Raw genomic sequence first — 24569 nt, 5'->3', positions numbered from 1 at the left:
ATAATAATAATAATAATAAAATTTAGAAAGATTATTTAAAAGTTGAGGGACTGATTACAGTGTTTTGAAAGTATTAACAATACTCCAAAAAAAACATATTTCTTTTGCCATGAATGTCATTTCTCCTGATTTAAGGAATATGTCAACCCCATAATAATTTCAAACAGCATAATATTGATTGTATTCATAAAGAACGGTCACATGTTACTGCGTCTGCATAAAGGCTTAAATACAGTAGGCAGAGGTATAAGTTTGTCTGGTAACAGAACCATTCGTTTTTCATTGCCTAAAAATGTACCTCAGTACATTGACTGATTAACTTGGAATTTAAGATTGATCACCCAAAATTTTTTTCGTACAGTGGAAGAGCAAAAAGCTTTTCAGTTAGTAATTGCGCTTATCTTGCAGCATATTGTTTTTGTGTAATAATGATTGACAAAACTGTAGTAGTTGTTTAGTGTTCACTAGTAACACTATCATGTATTTATACATTTTCATTTGTATTCTCTCCTTTTACAGACACACAAAGTTTGTGCAAATCACCTTATACATTCAACTATTGATGTACAACCCATGAAGAACAATGACAAGGCTTGGATGTGGGCTGCCCAGGTAAGTTCAAGTCTTAAAAAAAAAACACACACACACTTACTTAAGAGAGAGAATTGTGTATGATTATTTGCAACATTTTTTATTAGATGTTTTCAACTCTTTCATTTATTTGATAAACTATTTTGCATATTTTTGAAAAAAGTAATGTCAGCTGACAAAAGAAATGGATGACTTGATAAATAAATACTCATCGGTGGTGGTAGTTACAGTGCATTTGAAAATCATTAAAAAGGTAATAATGGTGAACAATTAAAACTGAAATTACATACATTTCATTTCCAACTTTAGAACTCCTTGCATTTACAAAATGTAACTGTATAACCAGCAAACGACTTTTATTATAAACTTGGAAAGTAGCAATTTATGTATTTGTGATGGCTTTTGATTAATATTTTCTAATTATATATATTTTTATAATTTTTATATGCTGTACTATACTAGAGATAAGGGGGTTTATGTTCCGGGCTCTTGAGAAAGTTAGCCTGTGTTGAGGGTTATGGTACCATAACTTCTCAGTATGTGTTATGCTACTATAATATTTGAAGAAAAATTATTAATACATAAAAAGGTAATTTATTTATATTCTGCTTTGCATGTGCTCTTTGTCTACTCTTTACTAGTCTTCCTCTGCTACAGTCTGCTCTCCTCCTCATGGCTTACCACACGTGATAGGTTATTACAATATTTAAAGAAATATACATTAAAATGTCAGAGAAATCACACACACACACACACACACACACACACACACACACACACACACACACACACACACACACACACACACACACACACACACACACAGACACATTACACACACACACAAAGAAATACACACACACACATTAAAATGTCACAGAAATCACAGAGAGAGAGAGAGAGAGAGAGAGAGAGAGAGAGTGTGTTTCTTAGTAATGACATGTCCAAAGCAAATTCATTTGAAGAAAATTATCAAAAAGTAGTTAATCATCTTCCGTTTTATTGTAATAATAGATTTTCATTTCACCTCAGATCACGGAAGCTTTATTTGTGTGAGTGTGCATGTGTACATCTACATATGGCTTTTCACAAAGATGTCATCACCATTTAGCTTTTATTTTTTAGTTGATTCTAATATGATTATCACATGTATCATTACAGCATACAGGACAATATTTTATGCTGCTGATATATTGTCATCTGAAACATTAATTTTTCATTTCACCTCAATATTTTTTAACTTACACAATGTTGACATTCATGTTTCATAAAGGTTTGTCAGTAGGCCAATGAGGATATGTCCAAAATTTTGATCTGTTTAATTCTATTTCAGTTGACTCTGATGATTATCACACCATATTAAGTTGTTGGGAAATAATTTATCATTACTGAGCTCAACCATTATCTCATTTTATGTCAGATGTTCTAAACATATATGCAATGTTTGCATTTTTGGTGGTGTTATGTTTCCACATTCACTGAAATTTTTTGTAGTTTATGCTCTGAATGGTAATTCCTAGAATTCATAGTTAGACAGTATACATTATAATTTCTATAGTAATTATAATTGCATCAATTTTTCCATGTTAGCTTTTAAACCATAGAAAGGTACCTCATACATTGTGCTGTTACATTTTCTTTATTGTTACGTTTCCTCACTGTACGGTAGTCACAGTAATATAAAATACTGAAGTAAGTGATTGTTGATTGTAAGAAATAGCAATGAATAAACAATGAATAAGAGAGAGAGAGAGAGAGATTGTGTTATTGGTGAAATGACTGTACCTGTATACTATCGTGAAAGATTGTGGTTTAGTGATTCTGGAATTTCTGTAGAATCCTAAAGATTCTTATATACAGAATAAAATTGTTCTCAAAATTACCTAATTAGCAAATCTTTTTATAATTTATATGAAGCTGGTAATATGTTGAACTCTGCCACATCTTGTCTCATGCAGGTGTGAAAGGAAATGAAAATATAGGTAAAAAAGCCAGATCAACAGTTAGGAATAGATCAAATATAGATATTTCTATGCATGATATGTTATCATTGAAGTCTGTTAAAACTAATAAATAGCTGTCATGACAAATGAAGTTTAGTAATAAATTGGAGCAAATTGTATATTCAATAGGATTATGGTTGGCAGTTTCCATAGAAATAGTTACTCCTCATTATCCGTCATCCATGTGACAAGTTGTAAGCACAGTTCCATTCAGTTTAACCAGATTTTTAAGTTGTAATTTTTTTTATGTGATTACACTTATATGAGCAAATCCCCTCTTGCCAGGCCTATGAAAACTCTGAAAGTAATGAGTTTCAAGTCAGTCATAGGTTTTAACAAATTAAGAGCATTTTTGAAATGGTAATTCTTACTTTGTCAAGTTTGAGAAATTTTAAAATGTCATTTTTATTAAGTTTTAAACTTGTGGAATTGTTGGGTTACGGTAATACTGAGGATTTTCATTTGGTTTCTTGTGCACCAGTACTTATCAGTTTTTTTAATAGGATTATGCTGATGAAGAACTCAGGCTAGAAAAGTTCTGTTGCCGTTTCAAGACTCCTGAGATTGCTGTATCATTCCAAGAGGCATTTTTAAAAGCCAAGGAGATTGCAAAGACAAAGGAGGCATCAGGAGAAAGTAAAGTGGTAAGAGTGATATTTAAGAGTATCTTATTTACTTGCAGTTAATCTAATTGTAGTTATAGAATGTTTTGTGCATTATAGCAAGAGTTTTAGAGTAATAACATTTTCGATTTTTGGATATTGCTACGACAGTAAGTTTAAGTTGAACAGGTGTAAGTTTCATAAATTTTGAATGTAAAGAACCATTGATGCCAATGCATTTTTTCTAACCATACAGGAAAGTGAGAAAGAAAAATCAAATGCCCCTGCCCCAGCCACTGGCCAGAAATCTCTGGCAGAGATGTTCAAGCCACCAGAAGGATCATGGAATTGTGAAACCTGTGAAGTGAATAATACAGCTGAGAGTGCAAGATGTGTTGCTTGTCAGACACCAAAACCAAATGCTACAAAGGGCACTGAAGTACAGGCAGAAATTCAGAAGCCTTTTGGTGAGTCTCCATCAATATTTGTTCCCCACATAATAAAAAAGCAGCACTTGAATATATTAGTACAGGCAGTCCCTGGTTAACGGCGGGCTCGGTTAATGACGATCCGGTTTTATGGGGCTTGTCTAGCGACGAAAATCGGAAGTTTTCGGCGCCGAAAATAGCCGATTTCCGCTTATCGGTGCCGATAATTGGGTATTGGCGCCAATACATACGTAACAGAGGTGCAGATAACCGAAAATCGACACTTTTCGGTGCTGATAAGCCCAAAAATCGCCGGAAAATCGACGATTATCGGTTAGTGGCGATTTTCGGTTATCATCACACCCCAGAACGGAACCCCCGCTGATAACCGAGGACTGCCTGTATTTAACACCAATGTTCTTTACTTTTCTACATTTGTAGTATATGTTTAATGTGAATAGTGCTGCATTCATGAGTTATCAGATAGGAATTACATGGAATATAGTGTGACATTTGTAGTAAATGTTTCATGTGAATAGTGCTGAATTCATAAATTATTAGACAGGAATTACATGGAATGTTGTGCGCTGTGTTACGTTAAAGAATAATTATTGTGGTGAAGAGAAAAGTATACTGATAAGTACCAAGTTAATTGGAAAATCAAGGCTGTTGCTCATATTTCAGTTAATTATATTTTTGTAGAATTTATTTAAACAACTGTATTAGCTAAAGTTGGAATATTTGAAGGAATTATAAAAGTAATACTTTGTCATGCTAGTGAAATGGTAAGTATTCTGCTACTTCAGGAGTAAGGAGTTTGAAAAAAATAGGGGACTTGCAGTGATGTGAAGGAAAGATGCTTAGAGAGGATAATTTATGGATGTTACAGTTTGCTAGCAGGTGGTTTATAATTGGGAAGCCTAGACAGGAAGTTAAAAATAAACTTAAACCATTGATAGTTTTGACAAATATAAAAAAACGAAGATTGAAATGCATTGTGTAATGAACTTAAGTGGTTTGAAGTGATGCTGGTAAGTTTCTTGGTATGTATATGAAGTAGATACATATTGTACACAGGGTGTTTATCCTTGATTCGGCAGTTAGAAGAGGGTGAATGCACAGTCTGGTTGGGCTGTGAAATGTATTGGTGTTATTTAATGTTGTATAAATTGGTTATTCTGAGGTGTGTGAGTTTAATTTTTTCAAAATTTTATATCCCAGCTGCATTTAAATTTACAACATCAGAAACACCATCTGCTACCACTTCACCTGTGTCCTTCAAGATAATCACAGGTTCTGCTGTATCGTCCACTCCAACTAGCGTTGCAACAAGTAATATTGGAAGTAAGTTTTTGTGGATTTATTTTGATTTAATTAATCCCCTTCCCTATCAGATTTAAAAAGTGTCAAAAAAAACTTTATTAATTTTTTTTAGTTCAATACAAGGTAATGTGCAGGGCATAGTTTTTGTTGAAAAGTTATTAAGACTTAGGAAGGTATAAAACTGAATTATGTCATGCTTGCAATCCCGGAAATTATTAAACTTGAAATATGACATGTTTACATTTCCAGAAGATATTAAACTTTGAGGTTTTTATTTGTGAGTTAACTCATGAATCATGAAAAAATGGGAAAAATCAAATAAAAAACAGACTGCACTAATTGACTGCATTTTCAAAGAGAGAGAGAGAGAGAGAGAGAGAGAGAGAGAGAGAGAGAGAGAGAGAGAGAGAGAGAGAGAGAGAGAGAGAGAGAGAGAACACTGTTGTGATATAATAAATAGTTGCAGAATAGAGAAAGAGAGAGAATTCTGTTACGACATAATAAATAGTTGCAGAATTGCAGTCACCCGCACAGGAAACTCCTGAGTACGGAACGAGACAGAGAGAACGAGTATTTTTTTTTTGTAAGAAGAATGCACAGCATTCAGTCAGGAAAATATGATACTCTGGGAAAGGGTTAAGGGCCTTTGCTTAAGATCACTCAGATTTTTTTGTCAGATTTGCTACTTTTTTCTGTTAAGGTTTTTGGTAATGCCTTTTTTTATTATTAATCTATAAAAAAGAAATAATGAAAATGCAATTCTAGAAAGCTGTTGTGGGTAAGCTACATTCTTTACTCATGATTAATTTTTCATGCTGTTGTCTTTGTCACTGGTGGGGATTTTGGTTAAAAAGATATAAGTGGGGGATTTAATGTTTTTGAATGGTTTATGCACTACTGACATGAAAAAATAAAGATCAGATTTAAAATGGATGAATGTAGTATATTAATTGTTAGGGTTTCTTTGTCTGACTACTTGAACCTTGATCCCATGTCCCTTGGTGGTATGATTGCTGTCTCCCCTCCCCTCCCCCCCTCTCTCTCTCTCTCTCTCTCTCTCTCTCTCTCTCTCTCTCTCTCTCTCTCTCTCTCTCTCTATATATATATATATATATATATATATATATATATATATATATATATATATATATATATATATATATATATATATATATATATATATATATATATATATATATATATATATATATATATATATATATATATATATATATATATATATATATATATATATATATATATATATATATATATATATATATATATATATATGTATATATATTATATATATATATATATATATATATATATATATATATATATATATATATATATATATATATATATATATATATATATATATATATATATATATATATATATATATATATATATATATATATATATATATATATATATATATATATATATATATATATATATATATATATATATATATATATATATATATATATATATATATACATATATATATATATATATATATATACATATATATACATATATATATATATATATATATATATATATATATATATATATATATATATATATATATATATATATATATATATATACATACATACATACTGGTTGGTGGGGCACATCCTCCTTGACTGTTGCTTAGAGGATTAGAAGCAGTGTTCCAGTGCTTTGATGATCACTAGCCATTGAAGCCCTGGAAGCTTTCGAGATCCAAATTCCCTCTTTTCACACACCTATCTTCACATGTGCATGGTGACTCAGTTACAAATCATTGTTCCATGTGACTCAATGGATAATGTTGTATGCTGCTCTCCTAGGATTTAACTTTCAAGTTATGTGTACCATTTTGCCTTAGTCTTTTTGTTTTAATTTTTTTTTTCTCATGGATAAATTTTTTTTTTATGTCACTTAAGATTTTTAGTATTTTTAGTATGTTGTGTTTGAGTGTGTGTGTGTGTGTGTGTGTTTCACTTGCCCTTTTGAATTGTGAGCATACAATGTCATTTAGAAATGTGGGTCTTTATTTTTTCATATTCAACATATTTGGGAAACTTTAACTTTTGTGCAATAAGTTTTTGCAGTAAATTCACCTGGGCAGGGGATTTGGTTGGTAGGATGTGCATACCTGCATAACATAGTGAAAGGTACTGCAGTCGTGTTCTTGCAGTAACTTTTGTGAGAAACTCCATATATGAAAGTCTAGGTTTTTATCTTAGGAGAATTATAAATACTTTTAAAAACTGTAATTTTCTTGACACCTAGAACTTTATGTGCATGTCCTAAAAACTAAAAAAATGTTATTAATGAATTTTCTGTGTATAACCAAATCTGCAAATTTGAAACCTGTAAATTTCAAGGGACCTGTACATACTACTATTACTTACGAATTTAGTTATATAGCTGTATCTACAGAATGGTGGTATGTGGCATATGAAAAGTCATGCATTTTACTTTGAAATATTGATTTAACAGGCACGCCTGGCTTCAGTCTGAATGCCTTTGGTTCAAGCACTACATCAACCCCTACCACCTCTGCATCAGTAGCGGCATCAGGTTTGTCATCATCCACCACAACGTCTTTCACTGAGCCAAGCAAAGACAAGTTTACATTAAGTGGATTTTCTTTCTTCACGCCACCATCAGTCATACAGGAGAAGGCTGATGAAACACAACAAAAATCACAAGGTGAAGAAAAGAAGAAGGAATCTGTGTTCGCCAATTTCACCTTTGGGAGTATGGAGACTAAGACAACCAGTGCTTCCTTCAGTTTCACAACTGTATCTGATGATAAGGGTGGTTCTGTTACATGTAAGTCAGTATTGTATCATTTTTATGTTTTTAAATGTAACTCAAAAATTTTTTTTCTCGTATGAAGGTATGAAGGGTCACCAGATTGTTTTGATTTTATCAAGTTTGAGATTTTCTTAACTGTATCTATATCTTGTTCGTGGAGGTTAAATGGTAATGAACCATTTTTAAGTTTCTCACAGATTATAGTCATCTTTTGAATGCTGTATGTGATAGTTAACCAAGAACTTTTATTCTGTTGCAGCAAGTCCAGGATTGTTTTCTGGAGCTGTGGCCAACAGTGCCGGAAATATGGCAACCTTTGCTAGTTTGGCATCGAACACCCCAGAACAAGGAACTAATGTGTTTAAGATAACAGATTCCAAAGCTGTAAGTGCAAAGGTGGTGGTTTAGTAGTATTGGTAATCTTAATGTAAGTCTTATAGAATACGCTGAATAGGCTGTCCATGTTTCACTTAATTTATGTTGTGAGATACTCTATTTTGTTCTATGCACACATTTCCTGGCTTTGATAATTACATATGCTATCTGCGTTATTTCTGATTTTATTGATTTTCCACTCTTGCAGTTTGAACAAAAACCGCTGTTTGGAGATTCGTCAGGAAAATCCCCAAGTAAGGATGATGGTGATGACAAAGATGATGAATATGAACCTCAAGCTGACTTTGCTCCTGTGGTACCATTACCTGATTTGGTAGAGGTCAAGACAGGTAAACAATTTAGATAACTTTCAATATTGTTAATCATTATCTTCAATTTAATGAAGGTTTAGAACCTTGTTTTACATAAACCCTTTGTGTCCATGCAGTGATAGTTAAGAATTTAAACTCAAAGAAGAATGGCGTTATGTTCATGAAACAGGTAGATGATGTGCTGCCTAATTGGGTTTGTTAGATTTGTAGCTGTAAGACCTCAAACCTGAATGGTAAGCCTCAGATGCCAAACTAAAAAAGTGACTACAGCAATAATGATCCTGCCAGCTGTGTGTTCGACCTGACTGTGGGTGGCTTGTCATCCATTATTGGTAACAATTAATCTTGAAGCAAGCCCTGTCTCTGCCATCTCCATACCTGGTCACCTCCCTATCATCCAGATACCCCAGTGCTAATACCACTTAAAGGATTACTTGGCATCACTGCTATTTGAAGCATGGAAGAGGAGTTAACTGAGGTCATTAAGTCTGTCTACTGGGTGGGTAGCTGCCTTGGTGACAATGTACTGACAGTTTTGAAGAATGCCACGCTGGTTGCTATCATCTTTACTAAGAACTCCTCATAATGGATTCAAGGAGAGTGTCTCCCTGGTTACTATCATCTTTACTAAGAGCTCCTTATAATCGATTCAAGAAGATTCATGACCTGAAGATCCTTATGTATGAGAGAGAAGAGATCAGAGAAGTCCTTTATTAAAGTTCTCTTTTATAGCACATTTGCTAGTAGGTAAACAACCCTAATATACATTAAGCTAGACATAAGGAACTTGCAGAGAACGGCTGTATCATACTGATCATTTGGTGTAAAAGGCTGATTGAGACAATTGACCCTATTTTGTCATTGCAGTATGGTCAAACTGGATTTCACATAAACTTCAAGAAGTCATATGTGGTACCTTTGGCAAAAGCTATGTATCTAGAAATAGTTGATACAGAAAGACAATTAGCTTGCCCAACAGAGGACAGGATCAGGAGATTGTCATCTTGTTATTGAGTGATTCTAGTTAAGGCTGAGTTCTTTGGCCACAACTGTCATCTTGTTATTGAGTGATTCTAGTTAAGGGATCGGCCGGTTTCCGACTTTTTTAACGACAGGTTGTTGATATATAGGGGGTTTGTTAAAGGATATTGTGTGGAACTTCTGGGGAAAAAATTTTTGTTCAGTGACCTTAGGTTTTGTGGCGCCAGAGCATTTTTTCGCCAAAAATGGCCATTTTCAAAATGCATCTCCTCCTTTGCTTTTTTGGTTTTAAGGGATGAGATTTGAACCACGTATAAAACACATATGGACCTTCGATATAAAGTCGATTTTGATTTTTCAATTATTTTTCGAGATATGAATTTTTTTTTTTTTATGAAATTTTCCCAGAAAAATTACAGAAAAAAAAATTGCCAAAAATCAGAAACTCAAAATATTAAAAATCCCCGGCTTTGTTTTAATCTACCATGTTTCCCCATGTTATATTTAAAATTTCATTTAGATTGGTCCAATACTAAGGGAGGAGATGCATTTTAAAGGCGAAAAACTTATGTTTTGAGAAATGGGCCTTCAAAGTTTTAGTTACATAAAAAAAGTAAAAGGGACTTCAAAGACTGTGTTACAATTAATTCTATGGTTTTAATTTTTATTTTTGGGTATTAATTAATGCAAAATGATTATAAATAAGAATATTAATTGATTATTTATATGCCTAAGACACATTCTTATAAATTTTAGGTTCCTGGTCCCCCTGTCTGATCTTGCTGCAAGGTATTACTCTAGGGTATCATAGTTGCCTACACTTTTTATTAGTGTCTCGAATCCATCCCTTGCCAAATGGATCCTGGGAATTACTTTACATTCACAATTAGGGATTTGTGATTCAAGTAATTCATCAAGTCTTGCTTCACTTATTATGATCATTTTATTTTCAGGATTGTCTATAATATCAGCCTCCGAGCTACTGCTTTCTTTTTCTAAAATATCTTTGCCCTTTGGTAGTGACGAACAAATAAAGAGGCGTTTAGGGGTGGATGTGGTTGGTCTCTGGTCAGCAGAGATCGCTGCCTGCGCCATTTGATGGGCGACAGCTCTCTCTCTCTCCGTCGCTCCATTCCCCTATGGCACTAATTTCTTGAACTCTTTCTTCTACTTCTCGCCTGGACTTTTCCACTTGGCTTTTCCGCATTCTAGAAGCATGAAGTGAACTCTTGGACCTTTTAGGCAAGGTGAAAAACAAAACACACGCAGAAAATACAGAGTTCAGTCAAGGCTAGCGAGCATGAAAAACGTGTCCTTCTAGCTTGGAAGTTTAAAGGCAACTCTCGGCCACAGTCGGCGTCATGGTATGACGTGTGCGTTGTCATGGCTAGGAATAACTAAAAAGGTGCGAGTAGGATATTATTGACATTATACATTTCATTTCAAAGGAAGTTTTCGTAATATATATCGCAAAAACTATACCAGACTAAATCATTTGCGCTACTGGTGTTTTATGGGTATATAGTTATTGTTACATTTTAGGCCATAACTAGAGAAATACGGCAAATTTTAGCATAATATTTCGTGGACACATTCTTGAACCCTATACGAAGCCATAGAATTTTTTTCAGCAAATCGAATTTTTTAAAGATTATTGGGTTTTTTTAGGCGGCCGATCCCCTTAAGGCTGAGTTCTTTGGCCAAGTTGTGGCTATCCCTGATTGGGCAAATTCTGTGGCTGGAGAAACTTGTTCCTCGCAGTGACCCTACTGGATGACTACTAGGTATTGATCAGTATGGACACATCGGAGTTAGAACTCACACCCAATGGATCACCAAGCAACATGTTGGCCAGTGCAGGATAGGGGCCAGCACATCAACTTTGAGTTCAAGGCTTTCTTAAGACCTCCAAGAATTAATTTAATATCCAGTAGAATGAACAGTAGTTGTGATGACTGACAACTAGGCAATGGTTGCATGCTCTGAGAATCAGGATGGCACTTGACCAACCTTTTAATTTGGTGGCAGTCAAATTCTTAGAATCTTGGAATTTGTACAAAGTTTTACCCTAGGAAGGCACATGATAGCCAGCTGCTCTCTGCAGGGGAAATAAGTTTCCATCAGATTGGTTACTGAACTGATAAGTTTGAAAGCTCTGTGATGATTGAGGGGAACCTTGCCTATAGACCTCTATAACAATCTGTAGTTGCAAGGTGTCATTGGACACCTTAGGTGAGCTAGACTTTGTCTCTGATTTCCATGATGGTAAACCCATGAGCCTCTCAACTTTGAAGAAGCCCCGCAAACAACCACATTTTCACATCTTCTACACTTCTTTATACCTTGAAGTTATCCAGCGTAACCTGGATGACAGTATCTTGCTTGGGTTGAATTAGCAACTACTTCTATTCAGGGCGCAGTTGATTTTGTAGTAGGTGTTGTAGGACACCAACATGTACTTTAAATCATTCTGGCACACCCACCACTGTCATCACTAGCATTAGTGCTATTATAGAGTAACATCAGCTTAATGAGTTTGTGATGCCCACTGCCTTTGTAATGCCTGTTTAATTCAGCATCTCAGCCTTCCACTTGAGAGGTGATAGTCATATATATGATTAATGGGGTTTGATGGATTTAATCATGTTTTAGAGTAAAATGTTTTGTCTTACAAACCTGTTAGTAAAATTAGTGATCTCCCAGTCTTCTATAGTGGGTTGCTTCATGAAACTTTTTCACAAAAAATGGAGTTATTGGATGTGACCCAGTTATGGATCCTGATGATGCATACAAGAAGCAACCTTCTCAGTCTGGCAAACAAGACTAGTGAACTTACAAACATCTGGGAACATGAGTACACGTAAATATATGATAAGTGTGTTTATATGTAAAAAATGCCAATTATAGCAACATTGCATTGTGATTTTGGTCGTTGTTGTCAAGATCAAGGGGAATAGAGGGAAGTGGAGAACCATGTTTGTAGCAGATTAACAGGTCTTAGTGAAAGTGTGAAAGTAAAGCTTTTCAGTTGCCCTAGGGCATAAATGGACTGGAAACCATGAGTTGAGAGGCCAGTAAGAAAGTTGCAGCGTGAATGAAAATGAGAATACTGGTAGACTGGCAAAAAAGTGTCGATGTAGTAGAGCAAATTCTTACATTGGTACATGAGGTCTGTAATACTTGATGCAGAAGAAACATGGGCACTGACAAGGAAAATTGAGAAGCTCTGAATATAGAAAGTTAGGTTTTGTGGCTAGAGTATGTTGGAAAGATTGTTCATTACATTTGAGGAGGAGGCAGGGAAATGTGTCCAGAGGCTGGAATATAAACTAGATCTTACATGTTTAGATGATTTAAACATTTGATAAGAAGGGATATGGAACAATTGGTTATAAGAAGAGGTGAGAAATGGCAGAATGAAGACCTATAGGAAGGGCCAGGAAATCTTGGGATAAAAGGATAAGTGAAGACTTAGACCTAATGGGGGTTTAGCTAGAAAGAGCAGAGATAAGGGAAAATGTATTGAACATCATCCCCCGTAAAGAAAAAGCATTTGCAATAAAAGTTCTTCGAAGATGGAAGTTGAAAAACCTTAATACTTAGAAATACTAGTGACCCACTTTAGGGTAGAAAGTAATTATTAATAATTATTTTAACCAAGCCATTGGGTTCATATTCCTAATTGTCTTAGGGCTGGCCATAAGGGTTTTAGATGATCTGTATAAAGCATAATGAAATATAACTCCTGTAAAATTTGATAATTACATTAAAAGTTGCAGATGACAAAATCTCAAAGGTTTGTTTTTATTGTTTGAAGTGTACTGTTAGTTGAAAGTTAGGTATTCACTAAAGATATATTTTGATTGTAAGTGGTGTTCTGCATTCTCTACAGTTAAGGATTGGATTGGGGGCCATTCATGACATCAAATACCTTGTGTCACATAATTGTGGCAGATTGAGGATGGGGTTGTGTTATTTTTGGAATGAACAACAGGCCATTTATTGTCAAATTCCATTACATATGTAGCTTTGGATGCTTTTTCAGCATCCTCATTTCCTTCAATTCCTACATGATAGGAACCCAGTGTAAACTGTATCAGCATTTATTTTGGCTTCATATAATTTGTTGAATTAAAACTTAATTTCTTAAACAAGGGTTTTTAGGATAATTTTGAAGGGGGCTTCTAATTCTAGTCACAGAAAACTTCAGAATTCTCTGGTGTGTTGGCATGTTTTACATCATGTAACTGTTCACCATATTGCTGGTAATTGTGCAGTAAAAACATATGCATTATTGGACAGAGAAATCTTGTTTCATTAGAGGATATTGCATCCAATCCTACACCAGAGGAAGATTTGGATTCATCTCTGTAGGTTGTGCAACGGGGACCTTTGTATCTTGGATGTAATGGAAGAGTGACAGGGATTGGGGGAATTAAAGATTTTTGTTATATAAATCTACTGATTTAGGTGAATCCTTGTCAGTTATATCCAGAGGTCAACGTTTTCGTAGGCTAGTACAGGTCGACCATCATTAATCTAGCATAATTGGGACCTGTCGGTTTCCGGATTGGTGATTTTGCCAGATTACATAGTTGTAAGGTTAGAATACACTTACCCAACAGTTAACAACCTCATTCACCTTTACAATAATTTGGAAATCAGTATAAGGTGGTTAATAAGGAAAAAAGAAACATTAAATGAAAATCAATTTCCAAAGTGAAGAGCTGAAATTTTCAACTAAGTGCATTTACATGTTTTGAGGTGAAAGACTGTCAGGATTCCCATCTTCACCTTGAAGTTTTTTCCGTTATACTGTATGCTATTCTCATTTATATTTTTACTTTTATTTTCTTATTTTCAATTTTTACACCCAAAAGATACTCAGTTGTGTTGTAGGGTACGTACGAATGCACAAACTCATTCGCTAGCATTGGAGAACTTGCTACAGCTTGTTTTGGTTCATGTTATCATGTTTGATTTTTTAATTTATATTTTATGCTATTCTCATCTTTATTTTCAATTTGATTTATTTTTACAACTTAAAAGATGATGCAATCGTGTGCGTAGGGTACATACGAATACACAAACTCATTTGCAGGTGCCGGAGAATTTCCTATAGGTTGTTTCTTGTTGTTAACCTTCTGTTTTTTATTTATATTTTACACTATTCACATTTATGTTTTTACCACATTTTCTTATTTTATTTGTACAACCCAGATGTAAGCAATCGTATGCGTAAGATCCGTACAAACGCACTATCTCATTCGCTGGCATCAGAGAACTTGCTACAGCATGTGTTGTTGTTACGTTTATTATTTTTTCATCAATATTTTATGCTCTTATCATTTATATTTTTACTGTATTTTCTCCTTTTCTATTTTTACAACCCAAAAGATAAACACAATCGTGTGCATAGGTTAAGTAAAAAAGCACAAATTCATTCGCTGATGGCTGGAGAACTTCCCACAGCGTGTTTTTCATTTAATGTTTTTACCTTAAGTACCTTATACTGATTTACAAATTGGAGTTATGCTTTATGATTTTCTTATTTATATTTTATGCTATTCTGACTTATTTTTACTGCATTTTCTCTAATTTTTTTGGTTGCCCAAAAGATAATGCAGTTGTGTGTGAAGGGCATGTACATACTCACACATGTAGTGCCAACAAACAATAGTAGCAGGTTGGTGCTGTGACTCAGGAAATTTGAATTTGCACCTGCCAAAATTAGTGCCAGATTAGTGGTGGATCCGGATTAATGATTGCCGGATTAGTGATGTTCAAAACAGTAGTTATCTCTGTTTGGATACTTAGTGTTGCCGAGCCTTGAGATAACAAATACCTAATAGTATTTCTTCCATCTGAACATTAAAGATGTCCTACAGCCAACAGTAGTAATTTTATATAAAGTTTAGCCTAACTAAAGTGCATTTTGCATTCATTCAGTACAAGAGATTGAGTAAAATGCATTGTCTAGAAGGTAGCTTAACTTAAATCATAATGATGAAGCTGACAAATGAATAAGGTTTGTTGAGCAGAAGGGTTGCTATATCAAACTCATGAATTGTTATGATGTTAAAATATTTGATATTTTTAATTCACAGGTGAAGAGGAGGAAGTAGCTCTCTTCTGTGAACGATGTAAATTGTTCCGATACGATACTTCAAACAAAGAATGGAAGGAACGTGGTGTTGGATCGCTGAAGATTTTGAAGAATAACACCTCTGGGAAGGTAATTAGTTATGCTTATCTCTTATTAAAGAAAGTGCAGGACAAAATTTTCCATCTTTGGTCTTTTGAGGTAGCTTTCTACGCTTTAATTTTACATGTATTCTTGTATAGCTTTTGAGCCTTTTTTTATGTGAAGGTTTATTTTTTGGAACCTGGTGCCAGTAAACCCTTGTATCTTAAGTCTTCAACAATTGCTACAAAAATCCCCCTGGAGAACATTGAAATATGTTACTCATTTTAATACAGGTGCTCCTGAGCTTATGGTGGGCCTTTATATGATACTGACTTTACGAAGGCAAAAGTGATAGCATAATGCACATTCATCAAAAACATTATCCTGAAATTTAAATTAAATTTTTTCCTTGGCAAGTGATACATAGTACAGTACTGTTGTGCATGCTGGACTATCTGGCATAAGTGGTGCTAATTTTTCACTCTGCCATGCAGTCATTCATGTTTACAATCAGTACTGCATCATGTTCTGTCTTGGTACTTTTTTGTTATACTCTCCTGTTATACATTTAAGTTTTAAGCATCTATCTTGTGTACAAAACTGCCATATGTGTCTCCTGCTACAGAGTAGGAAGGCAGTTACTTTTGAGGAGAAACTTGAATTATTTGCGAGCATGAAGGAGGCCAATCACTCTGGAACTTCTACTTTGCACTGTCGACCATTATAAAGAATAAGAAGTTAATTAGTGACACTGTTAGTTCTTTTCCATCAGTAAAGTCTACTATAATCATGAAGAAAAGAACTTGGCTAATTGATGAGGGGGGAGATATGATTTGTTTTGTGGATGGATAGAGAAATTATTTGTTTTGTGGATGGAGAGGAGAAGTTATTTGTTTTGTGGATGGAGACCAGATACAGAAAAGTGTGTTGCCTGACTTACTGACATCCAGGCTTGAAATCTTAAGAGTACACTGATGATCTTATGTATATACAGCAATTTACACAAAGTCATGGATGATTTCAGCATTTCAGAAGGTGTCATAATTTCCATAATGTAAAGGTCAGCAGTGAAGCAGCAATTGCCAGTTCACAAAAGTTGACGGGCAGATTCAAGATGGTCTTGCCTGCTATTATTCATTTTGAAAAGAAGAAACTAACTCTCTAGTCTAAATTTTCCGAGTTCCTGAAGAATCTTATAATGCCTCATTGCCTTCAACAAGTACTGAAGGCCCAGTGCATTCTATCAGCTGCTCTTGAGCCTCTTCAAAGGAGAGAAAACTGTTAATATTGTTATTATGCATCTACATCATCCTCATCATCCAGCAATCTCAAAATAATTTTACCATTTAATTTTCAAACATTCTTCAGGCTCATATGAGCAGTGGATACCCATACAAAAGTTTTTTCTCTTTCAGTACATTATTAATAATAATAAGGATGGCTGTATTATGCAAATTTATCCTATACAGTATCTTTTCTATTTTCCTTATGATTTGCTTTTCAGGCTCAGCTATGTTGGTCAGCAACTGGCCGGTATTCATATTGGAAAAAGGATAGTGTGTGGAATGCAGTAAGTCTTTTATTGAAATATCCAATCAGAAATCCTTCGTCTGGATTCAGGTTCTACTTCAGGTACTGTCGACATGTTTCGACCAGCTCGTTGGTCAATATTTCTCCAGGTCTTTTTCAACCACATCCAGAGGATGACCAACAAGCTGGTCGAAACATGTCGACGGTACCTGAAGTAGAACCTGAATCCAGACGACGAATTATTTCTGATAGGATATTTCAATAACAGACTTCCTGCATTCCACACACTATCCTTTTTCCAATATGAATATCGGCCAGTTGCTGACCAACATAGCTGAGCCCGAAAAGCAAATCTTAAGGAAAATAGAAAAGGTACTGTATAAGATAAATTTGCATAATACAGCCATCCTTTTTAATAATAATAATAATAATTACTAGAGTTTTTTTTCATTCATTGTCCAAACATTTTCAAATTAAATGCAATAAATACTTTAATCTATATAATTTATTTCCAATTTCACTCTGCTTCATGAAGAGAAGGAATTCTTAGTAAAATTTTCACAATAATGGATTCCTAACCAGTTTGGTCCATAAACTTATTAGGCTATTTCTGGAAAATGTTTACAGTCCTAAAGTGCCAATTACTAGTTCCTGGAATCATAAGGGAAAGAGAAAAGATACTGTATAAGATAAATTTGCATAATACAGCCATCCTTTTTAATAAGACCTGTTTGAAAGAGGGTCTATTCCCTTCAAATTATTATTATTATTATTATTATTATTATTATTATTATTATTATTATTATTATTATTAATTTTATTAAATTTCTTAAGATTTTGTGTGTGTGTGTGTGTATTATATTCTTGTCTCCTTACTCTTACTCCCACATACTTGTTGTTAGCTCTTCACATGTATCCATCTTCCTCACATTGTGATGTATGTAGTGCCTTCTTACTTGCCTCTTATCAGAAGCTAGTTGCAATATCTCCCCATTTCATTTAGGTACCTTCTATTGTATAGTAACAGTTGTGATGAAGATAAATTTCTGCTGTTAAAATTTTAAGTCCAGCCCTTATCCCCTGACATTTATCCCCATTATGTGCATGACCACACTGGTTAGCCTTTGCAGGCTATTTGGTATGACATTTTCGAGTAGGTATCTTTGACTAATCCAGTAGCTGGTGGAGTCTAAATTGCCCCTAATTCTAACCAATCTTACTTTCTCAAGAAATCTTATTATCTGCCTGACTCATGTACAATGCTCTTGCTTTTTTTAACTAATGGTCTTGCCTTGTTTAGAGATTCTTCTTTTTGTTTACTTCAGTAGTTAAGTTTAATCTAGTAAGACTTGGACGTAGTTGGTGAACATTTTTTAAAACAATTGTTTCATAAATACAAACCATTGTCCTATGTTGTGATTTTCCTGCTCATGTTGTTGGGTAAAGTTGCACTAATTTTAAACTGATGCTTCAAACTTAATGAAGAGAAATGAGGAATGCCTTGATATAGGAGTACTCCCTGGACAAGGTGATGAGTTTCTCAATATCTAAAGCAAAACTGGTTATTGAGATTCTCAATGTCTAAAGTAAAACTGGGGTTTGAGACTTATCATCTTGAGCCAAAGCGTATTTAAAAAAGAAAGGAAAGGTTTGTGTATATGCAGCATTAGTGTACAGTACTAAACTAATTTTTTATTTTATTAATTTTCAGGTGCGTATTTTGATGCGTCGGGACCAAGTTCATAAAATATGTGCCAATCATTTTATTACTGCTGACATTAAATTAACTCAGATGGCAGCTTCAGACAAAGCATGGATTTGGGCTGCAAATGATTTTGCTGATGAGGAAATGAAATATGAAAAGTTTGCTGCACGATTTAAAACTCAGGAATTAGTAAGTTTATTAAATATATTTTCTTTGTAGTTCAGTCATGGTAAACCTTATATGTTAAGACTTAGAAATTGGCAAGTCAGTTATTATTTTAGATTCTGAACAGTGTTGCTTATGGTAAATTCCATAGGGTAAGGCTCAATTAATAGTTAGTTTTATTTTAGGTTTTTGATCTGAAAGTGACTTTGCTGTGACAAACTTCTAAGATTAATTGTATTAACATATTTTCAGGCATTAGGCTTCAAAACAGCTTTTGAAAGTGCCCAGAAGTCACTGGATGATGCACCACAGAGTAGTACTGTAGGAGTTATTTCATCTTCTGTAGCAGATGACTCTGAAAAACAAAAAGCTCCTTTAGCAGAAATGTTCAAGCCAAAGGCTGGGTCTTGGGAATGTGAATCTTGTCTAGTACGGAATGATTCAGGTGCTATTGTATGTATTGCTTGCTCTACAAAAAAACCAGGAAGTGAAGGTTTAAAGGATGCTCCAGAAGCTGTTCCCCAGGATAAGCCTGTTGACCCTAAAACAGCTACTTTGGCCTCACTTTTCAAGCCACCTCCTGGCTCATGGGAATGCACCTCTTGTTTGGTTCGTAATAAAGCTGAAGATACTGTTTGTGCTGCCTGTGGTTCAGGTGGATCTGGTACAACTGTTCCATCATCTAGTGAATCTAAACCAGCTTTCAAGTTTGGCATTAAAGATACTTCAACAGCTGGTTCAAATACTCAAATATCTAGTGGAGGATTTTCATTCAGTGATACAGAGAAGAAACCAGCATTCTCCTTTGGTATTTCAAGTACAGTAACAACTGCAGCAACTCAGCCATCATTCTCGTTTGGTGTGCCGTCTCAACAAACTAAGAGTGACAGTACCACAACAAGTGGCAAATCAACATTTTCCTTTGGTACTCAGCAAACTCAGTCTAGTCAGCCTTTCACCTTTTCTGTTGTTACTACTCCAGCTGCATCAACCGTTTCTACGACGACTACATCAACTACGGCTGCCAGTTCAACAACTGCTAAAGATGCAAAGTCCAGTTTTGTCTTTGGTAGTCCTGGCAAGTATGATTTTACCTTTAGTGGGGTCAAAGCAAAGTCCCCACGCTCTCGTGACATAAGTGTCTGTGAATCAGAAGATGGAGTGGTTGAAGAAGATGATGGGGACCACCTTTACTTTGAAGTAAGTTTTTTCTATAGTGGTTGTCATTTTTATAGTGAACAATTACAGATTTTTAATAGAGGGTATTGATTACATTGTGTATATTTGAAGGATCTCTGACCACCTGATTGTTGATAGATTCTTAAAATTTATTGAGTGCTCTTGAATATCCAGACTTTTCTCACTTGTGTATTCGTGAAATAAAAGAGAAAGTTCATGTACTATGACTTTTCTTTCGTGTTGTAATTAAAAATTTGCATTTACTAACTTTTTTCTTTAAATTTTTGTATTTCAGCCTGTGATCCCTCTGCCAGAAAAAGTGGAGGTGGTAACTGGAGAGGAAGATGAAATCGTACTGTACTGTAATCGAGCCAAATTGCATCGACTTGTTGCTGGAGAATGGAAGGAGAGAGGTCTAGGTGATATTAAAGTTTTAGAGCATAAGAAGGCAAGTTTTTCTACATTTATGTAATAAAAGAGTTGATGAGGGTGACGTGCAGTTGTGATAAGGCAGATAAGTTCAGTAGTACATATATGGAATTATGGTTGCATTAAATATGCACAAAATCATACTGGTGGTTCACTACAAAATTTAAAGTTTTAGAATATAAGAAGGCAATTTTTTCTATATTTATGTAATAAAAGAGTTGATTTTTGATAAGGCAGATAAGTTCAGTAGTACATATGTGAAATTACGGTCATATGAAATATGTACAAAATCATACTTTGGTGGTTCACTACAAAATTTTATAGAAGACTTGAACTTGCTGTCTGGTGCATGATCTTATGTTAAATGAATTGAGTTCATGTTCTGTTTAATGTGGTATTCATAAATGGCAGATATTTATGTAATTTTTGCCAAGTGAGAGTACAGGCAGTCCCTGGTTATTGGTTATCTGGTTTTACGGTGCTTGTCTAGTGATGAGAATTGGTGATTTTCGGCGCTGATTTCCACTTATTGGTGCTGATACATACCTAACAGGTGCGGCGTCGGGGCTGAAAATCGCCAGTTTTCAGTTATAGGCGATTTTCGCTTATTGTCACATCGCCGGAACAGAACCCCTGCCGATAACTGGGGACTGCCTGTACTTATGGTTTTAAACGGTAAATATAATGAAATATGTTTGAGCCTCAAAATAGCTAATCTGGTGATGCATAGAGGTGGTTTCATCTTTGACTATTTTGGTACTGGTGCTTATTGAAAAAATTTTTTTTTATCAAATGTTAAATCCTTCTAAATTGTTTGCCACAGACTGGCAAGATCCGTTTGTTGATGAGGAGAGAACAAGTTCACAAAATCTGTCTGAATCACAATGTAGAGAAGGGAATGGAGTTTCGTAAGAAGGACGATAAGACTTTCTTCTGGGCTACTGTTGACTATGCAGAGAACACACCCAAAAGTGAAACTTTTGCAATTCGTTTCAAAACTCCTGAGATTGCAGTTGAGTTCTACAAAGCAGTTGATAATGCAAAGGTATGGTGGTAATTTAAGTGTTTAGTGAGTTAAGTACAGTATGTTGATTTAGAAAATAGGAAGAACTATTAGGGCAGGGTGCTTTAAGGCCAGTGATGGACTTTTAATATCATCTAAAGAAATAAAGGGAAGTAGCAATGATAGAACAATATACCTCCAGTTGACAAGTAATTGCTTGAAAGAAAAGATTTTCTGTTTTCAGATATAGATCTTCTCTCAGGTTTTAGATGTGAAATCTCTCTCTTTTTCTCTCTCTCTTAATACAGGTCTTCATCCTGTTGCCTTCATATATGCTGCTTTTCTGACCAACACTTGAGCTTTTTTTTTTTTTTTTCCTTGTGTGAAGTCGTTAGTGTGAGAGATTTTATAATTCCATAGCTGGTGTTTTTTTTTTCCAATACAGTTTTCTCAATGTTTCCCTTTTGTTTGTGTAATCATCTCTGTGTGTGGAAAACTTTCATGAAGTGTAGAATAATTTAAGGTTTTGCCATTTCATATACCCTATTGATTTTCTTTTTAAGGTCAAACTTGGTGGTAAGCCAACAGAAGTGCCCATAGTGTTGAAATCAACTCCAAAGAGTGAGGAAACAGATTCTGAAAAAACTAACCAAGGTGGTGCATTGTCAGCATCCAAGACAACCTTTGCCACAGCTGACTCCACAACACCTAGCTCTGGTGCCATTGGTGGTACCCCTAAAGGCTCACTTTTTGGAGGAATAACAGGAAAATCCTTGTTTGGCAGTTCTTTAGGTAATTAGCAGTTTTAAACACTTACGTAGTTTAACTGGCACTTGTAATAGTTTTCTTACAATAATATTGACTGACATTTTATTGATGGAATTCATCTGGATAAATCTTACCCACTTTTGAAGTTAGCTTACATCTTTGCACATGTAGGTGTGATTGGCATTCAAAATCAAAGAATTAGAATGCTTAGCTGACCAGGATGGACTGTCTAAAACCACCTGTTGGCCCACCACATTCTTGTCAGAATTCTTCTTGCTGACATGTTGGTTACAATGTCTTTGGCATTGTGGGGGGGACCATAATATTTTGTCAGTTTTCTCCTATACAGTATTGTTTTTTCTGTTTTTGTTCATTGTTATCTACAGAAATCAGGAGCAGGAGTGTTAAGTTCTGTGGGAACAAGTTTTGTGTAAACTGGATGTATTTGGTTGAACATGATATTTATGTGGTATGCGTTGCATGCACAGGAAATTGTGGTTTTTCTGTGCTTTGTGAGGAAGGCAAGCAGTGTTCTGATAAGAAAATTAATAGTTTTGTTCTTTTTCACATTGTGAGGGAAGCCAGGCATGCTCTGATGAGAAAATGAACATTTTTGTTCAGTAACAGAAGTGAGAGGCTGATATACTTTCTAGGCAGTTAGTCAATGCTGGAAGAAAAAAAAAAAAGCCTATCTATTTCAGACGTGCTTAAAGTTGTTGCACCTGCTGTGTTTGTGTAGTTGTATTATCATTTTCTCAGGTGTCTGTCTGTTGGCACATCAGGTAAGTTGTATCAAGAGATTGCACTTCATTCCCTTAGTGGAGTTGTTTCATCATTGTTGGCTGTCTTGCTGCATTTCAAGTGTAGCGCCACAAGACATAACACCTTTCCCTTTCATCTGGGGTTTTGTGTAAGGATTGAGCTCTGCCACCTGGGCTCTTTCCTCTGCCCTGGCAGTCAAGGAATTCAATATAGAGGAGTTGTCTTTATGTTTAGGTGGTACATTGGTTGTTTTGCTTTCCTTTATCTTCATTTGGTTCTGAGGTAGATTCAGTAGTGACTAGCTCTCATATCCTCAAGTACGTTTGCACCCACTAAGTTTGTGAGTTAACATTATGCCATTTGGTTAATGCATGAACTGAGGAGTTTTCTTGCATTCTGGTGCATAAGGCATTGTTCAAGAATGCCAACACTTGTCCTCCTTCATAAGTGCGGCCACGAAGGACCTCATCGTAAGGTACTGGTGCCTTGCCAGTGCTTGAACAGTCCTCTGCTCCAGATGCAGGTATTTTGTTTTTCCTTCTTAGACCCAATGAGGACATGAACTGTTGATACCGTCAAGGTTCTTTAGTTTAATGCTGAGGCTTAGGATTTTGTCCAAGTCATATTTTCTACATGATTGAAGTTTGTTTGCTAAGATTTTGCTTAGCACAATTGCTGTCTTGAGCTCAGATTCTGGGGGAATCCTTGAGTTTTGACTGATTGCCTACTTTTTCTGTCTCTTTTTAAGGTAGTTAAGGAGGCTGCTTCTGCCGAAAAGAATTGAGGCTGCTTCTGCTGAAAAGAACCTTGATTCCTTGAAAGGATTCAGTAATGTGTCATGGGTAGATGCAATGATGAAATATATTGAAAAATAAATAATCTCTTTTCCAAGACATTACTGCTTCCTGTGTTTGCTTGAAGATGTCATCACCAGCCATTTACTGTTGTCAATGCCTTGTGGACAATTAGCGATTCAATGAAAACGCTTTCTTGTGGAAATAACACCACATGGTATCTCATGCCATGCCTTTGTAACATGGTGCAATATTCAATCCATATTGCATCAGAAAATTTGTTCTGGAAGCTTCTATGGTGTGACTGGAAAGGGGCAGTTATTAAGGAACCAATCGTTATGCAGAAAATAAAAAAACTCCTTATATGGGAATGACGATTGTCTGTTGTCATTAGCTCTGCCCATACAGTGGTATATAAGCTTCCAGAAGAGACTTCCCAAGACAGAGACATAGACGGACAGAGACAGAGAGGGTAATCAGAGGTCGGACAAAGCAAGGTTCCGACTGGAGTATCCCCTTCAGATGACTTTTAATCTTCATAAAATCTTGTTCTGCCTGAAATGAAGAGAAGCATCTAGCCCTTCCTGCTTGT

At 35.1% G+C, this 24569-nt stretch overlaps 1 protein-coding gene across 5 annotated transcripts in view; it reads left to right on the top strand.

The window, feature by feature from the left end:
- Window positions 1-24569, top strand: part of Nup358 (Nucleoporin 358kD) — a 138835-nt gene that overhangs the window by 67296 nt on the left and 46970 nt on the right. For all 5 annotated transcript variants that reach the window (XM_067123801.1, XM_067123798.1, XM_067123799.1 and 2 more), the window contains 13 exons: window positions 520-612; window positions 3098-3238; window positions 3453-3663; window positions 4846-4968; window positions 7447-7782; window positions 8027-8151; window positions 8351-8492; window positions 15563-15690; window positions 18884-19066; window positions 19295-20242; window positions 20517-20669; window positions 21474-21695; window positions 22217-22445. In XM_067123801.1, the coding sequence (XP_066979902.1) occupies window positions 520-612; window positions 3098-3238; window positions 3453-3663; window positions 4846-4968; window positions 7447-7782; window positions 8027-8151; window positions 8351-8492; window positions 15563-15690; window positions 18884-19066; window positions 19295-20242; window positions 20517-20669; window positions 21474-21695; window positions 22217-22445 (3034 nt within the window). The remainder of the gene's footprint in view (window positions 1-519; window positions 613-3097; window positions 3239-3452; window positions 3664-4845; window positions 4969-7446; window positions 7783-8026; window positions 8152-8350; window positions 8493-15562; window positions 15691-18883; window positions 19067-19294; window positions 20243-20516; window positions 20670-21473; window positions 21696-22216; window positions 22446-24569) is intronic.

Source organism: Macrobrachium rosenbergii, chromosome 21, assembly GCF_040412425.1.
Source record: "Macrobrachium rosenbergii isolate ZJJX-2024 chromosome 21, ASM4041242v1, whole genome shotgun sequence".
Lineage (NCBI taxonomy): Eukaryota > Metazoa > Arthropoda > Malacostraca > Decapoda > Palaemonidae > Macrobrachium > Macrobrachium rosenbergii.
This window is presented reverse-complemented; position numbering and strand designations above follow the sequence as displayed.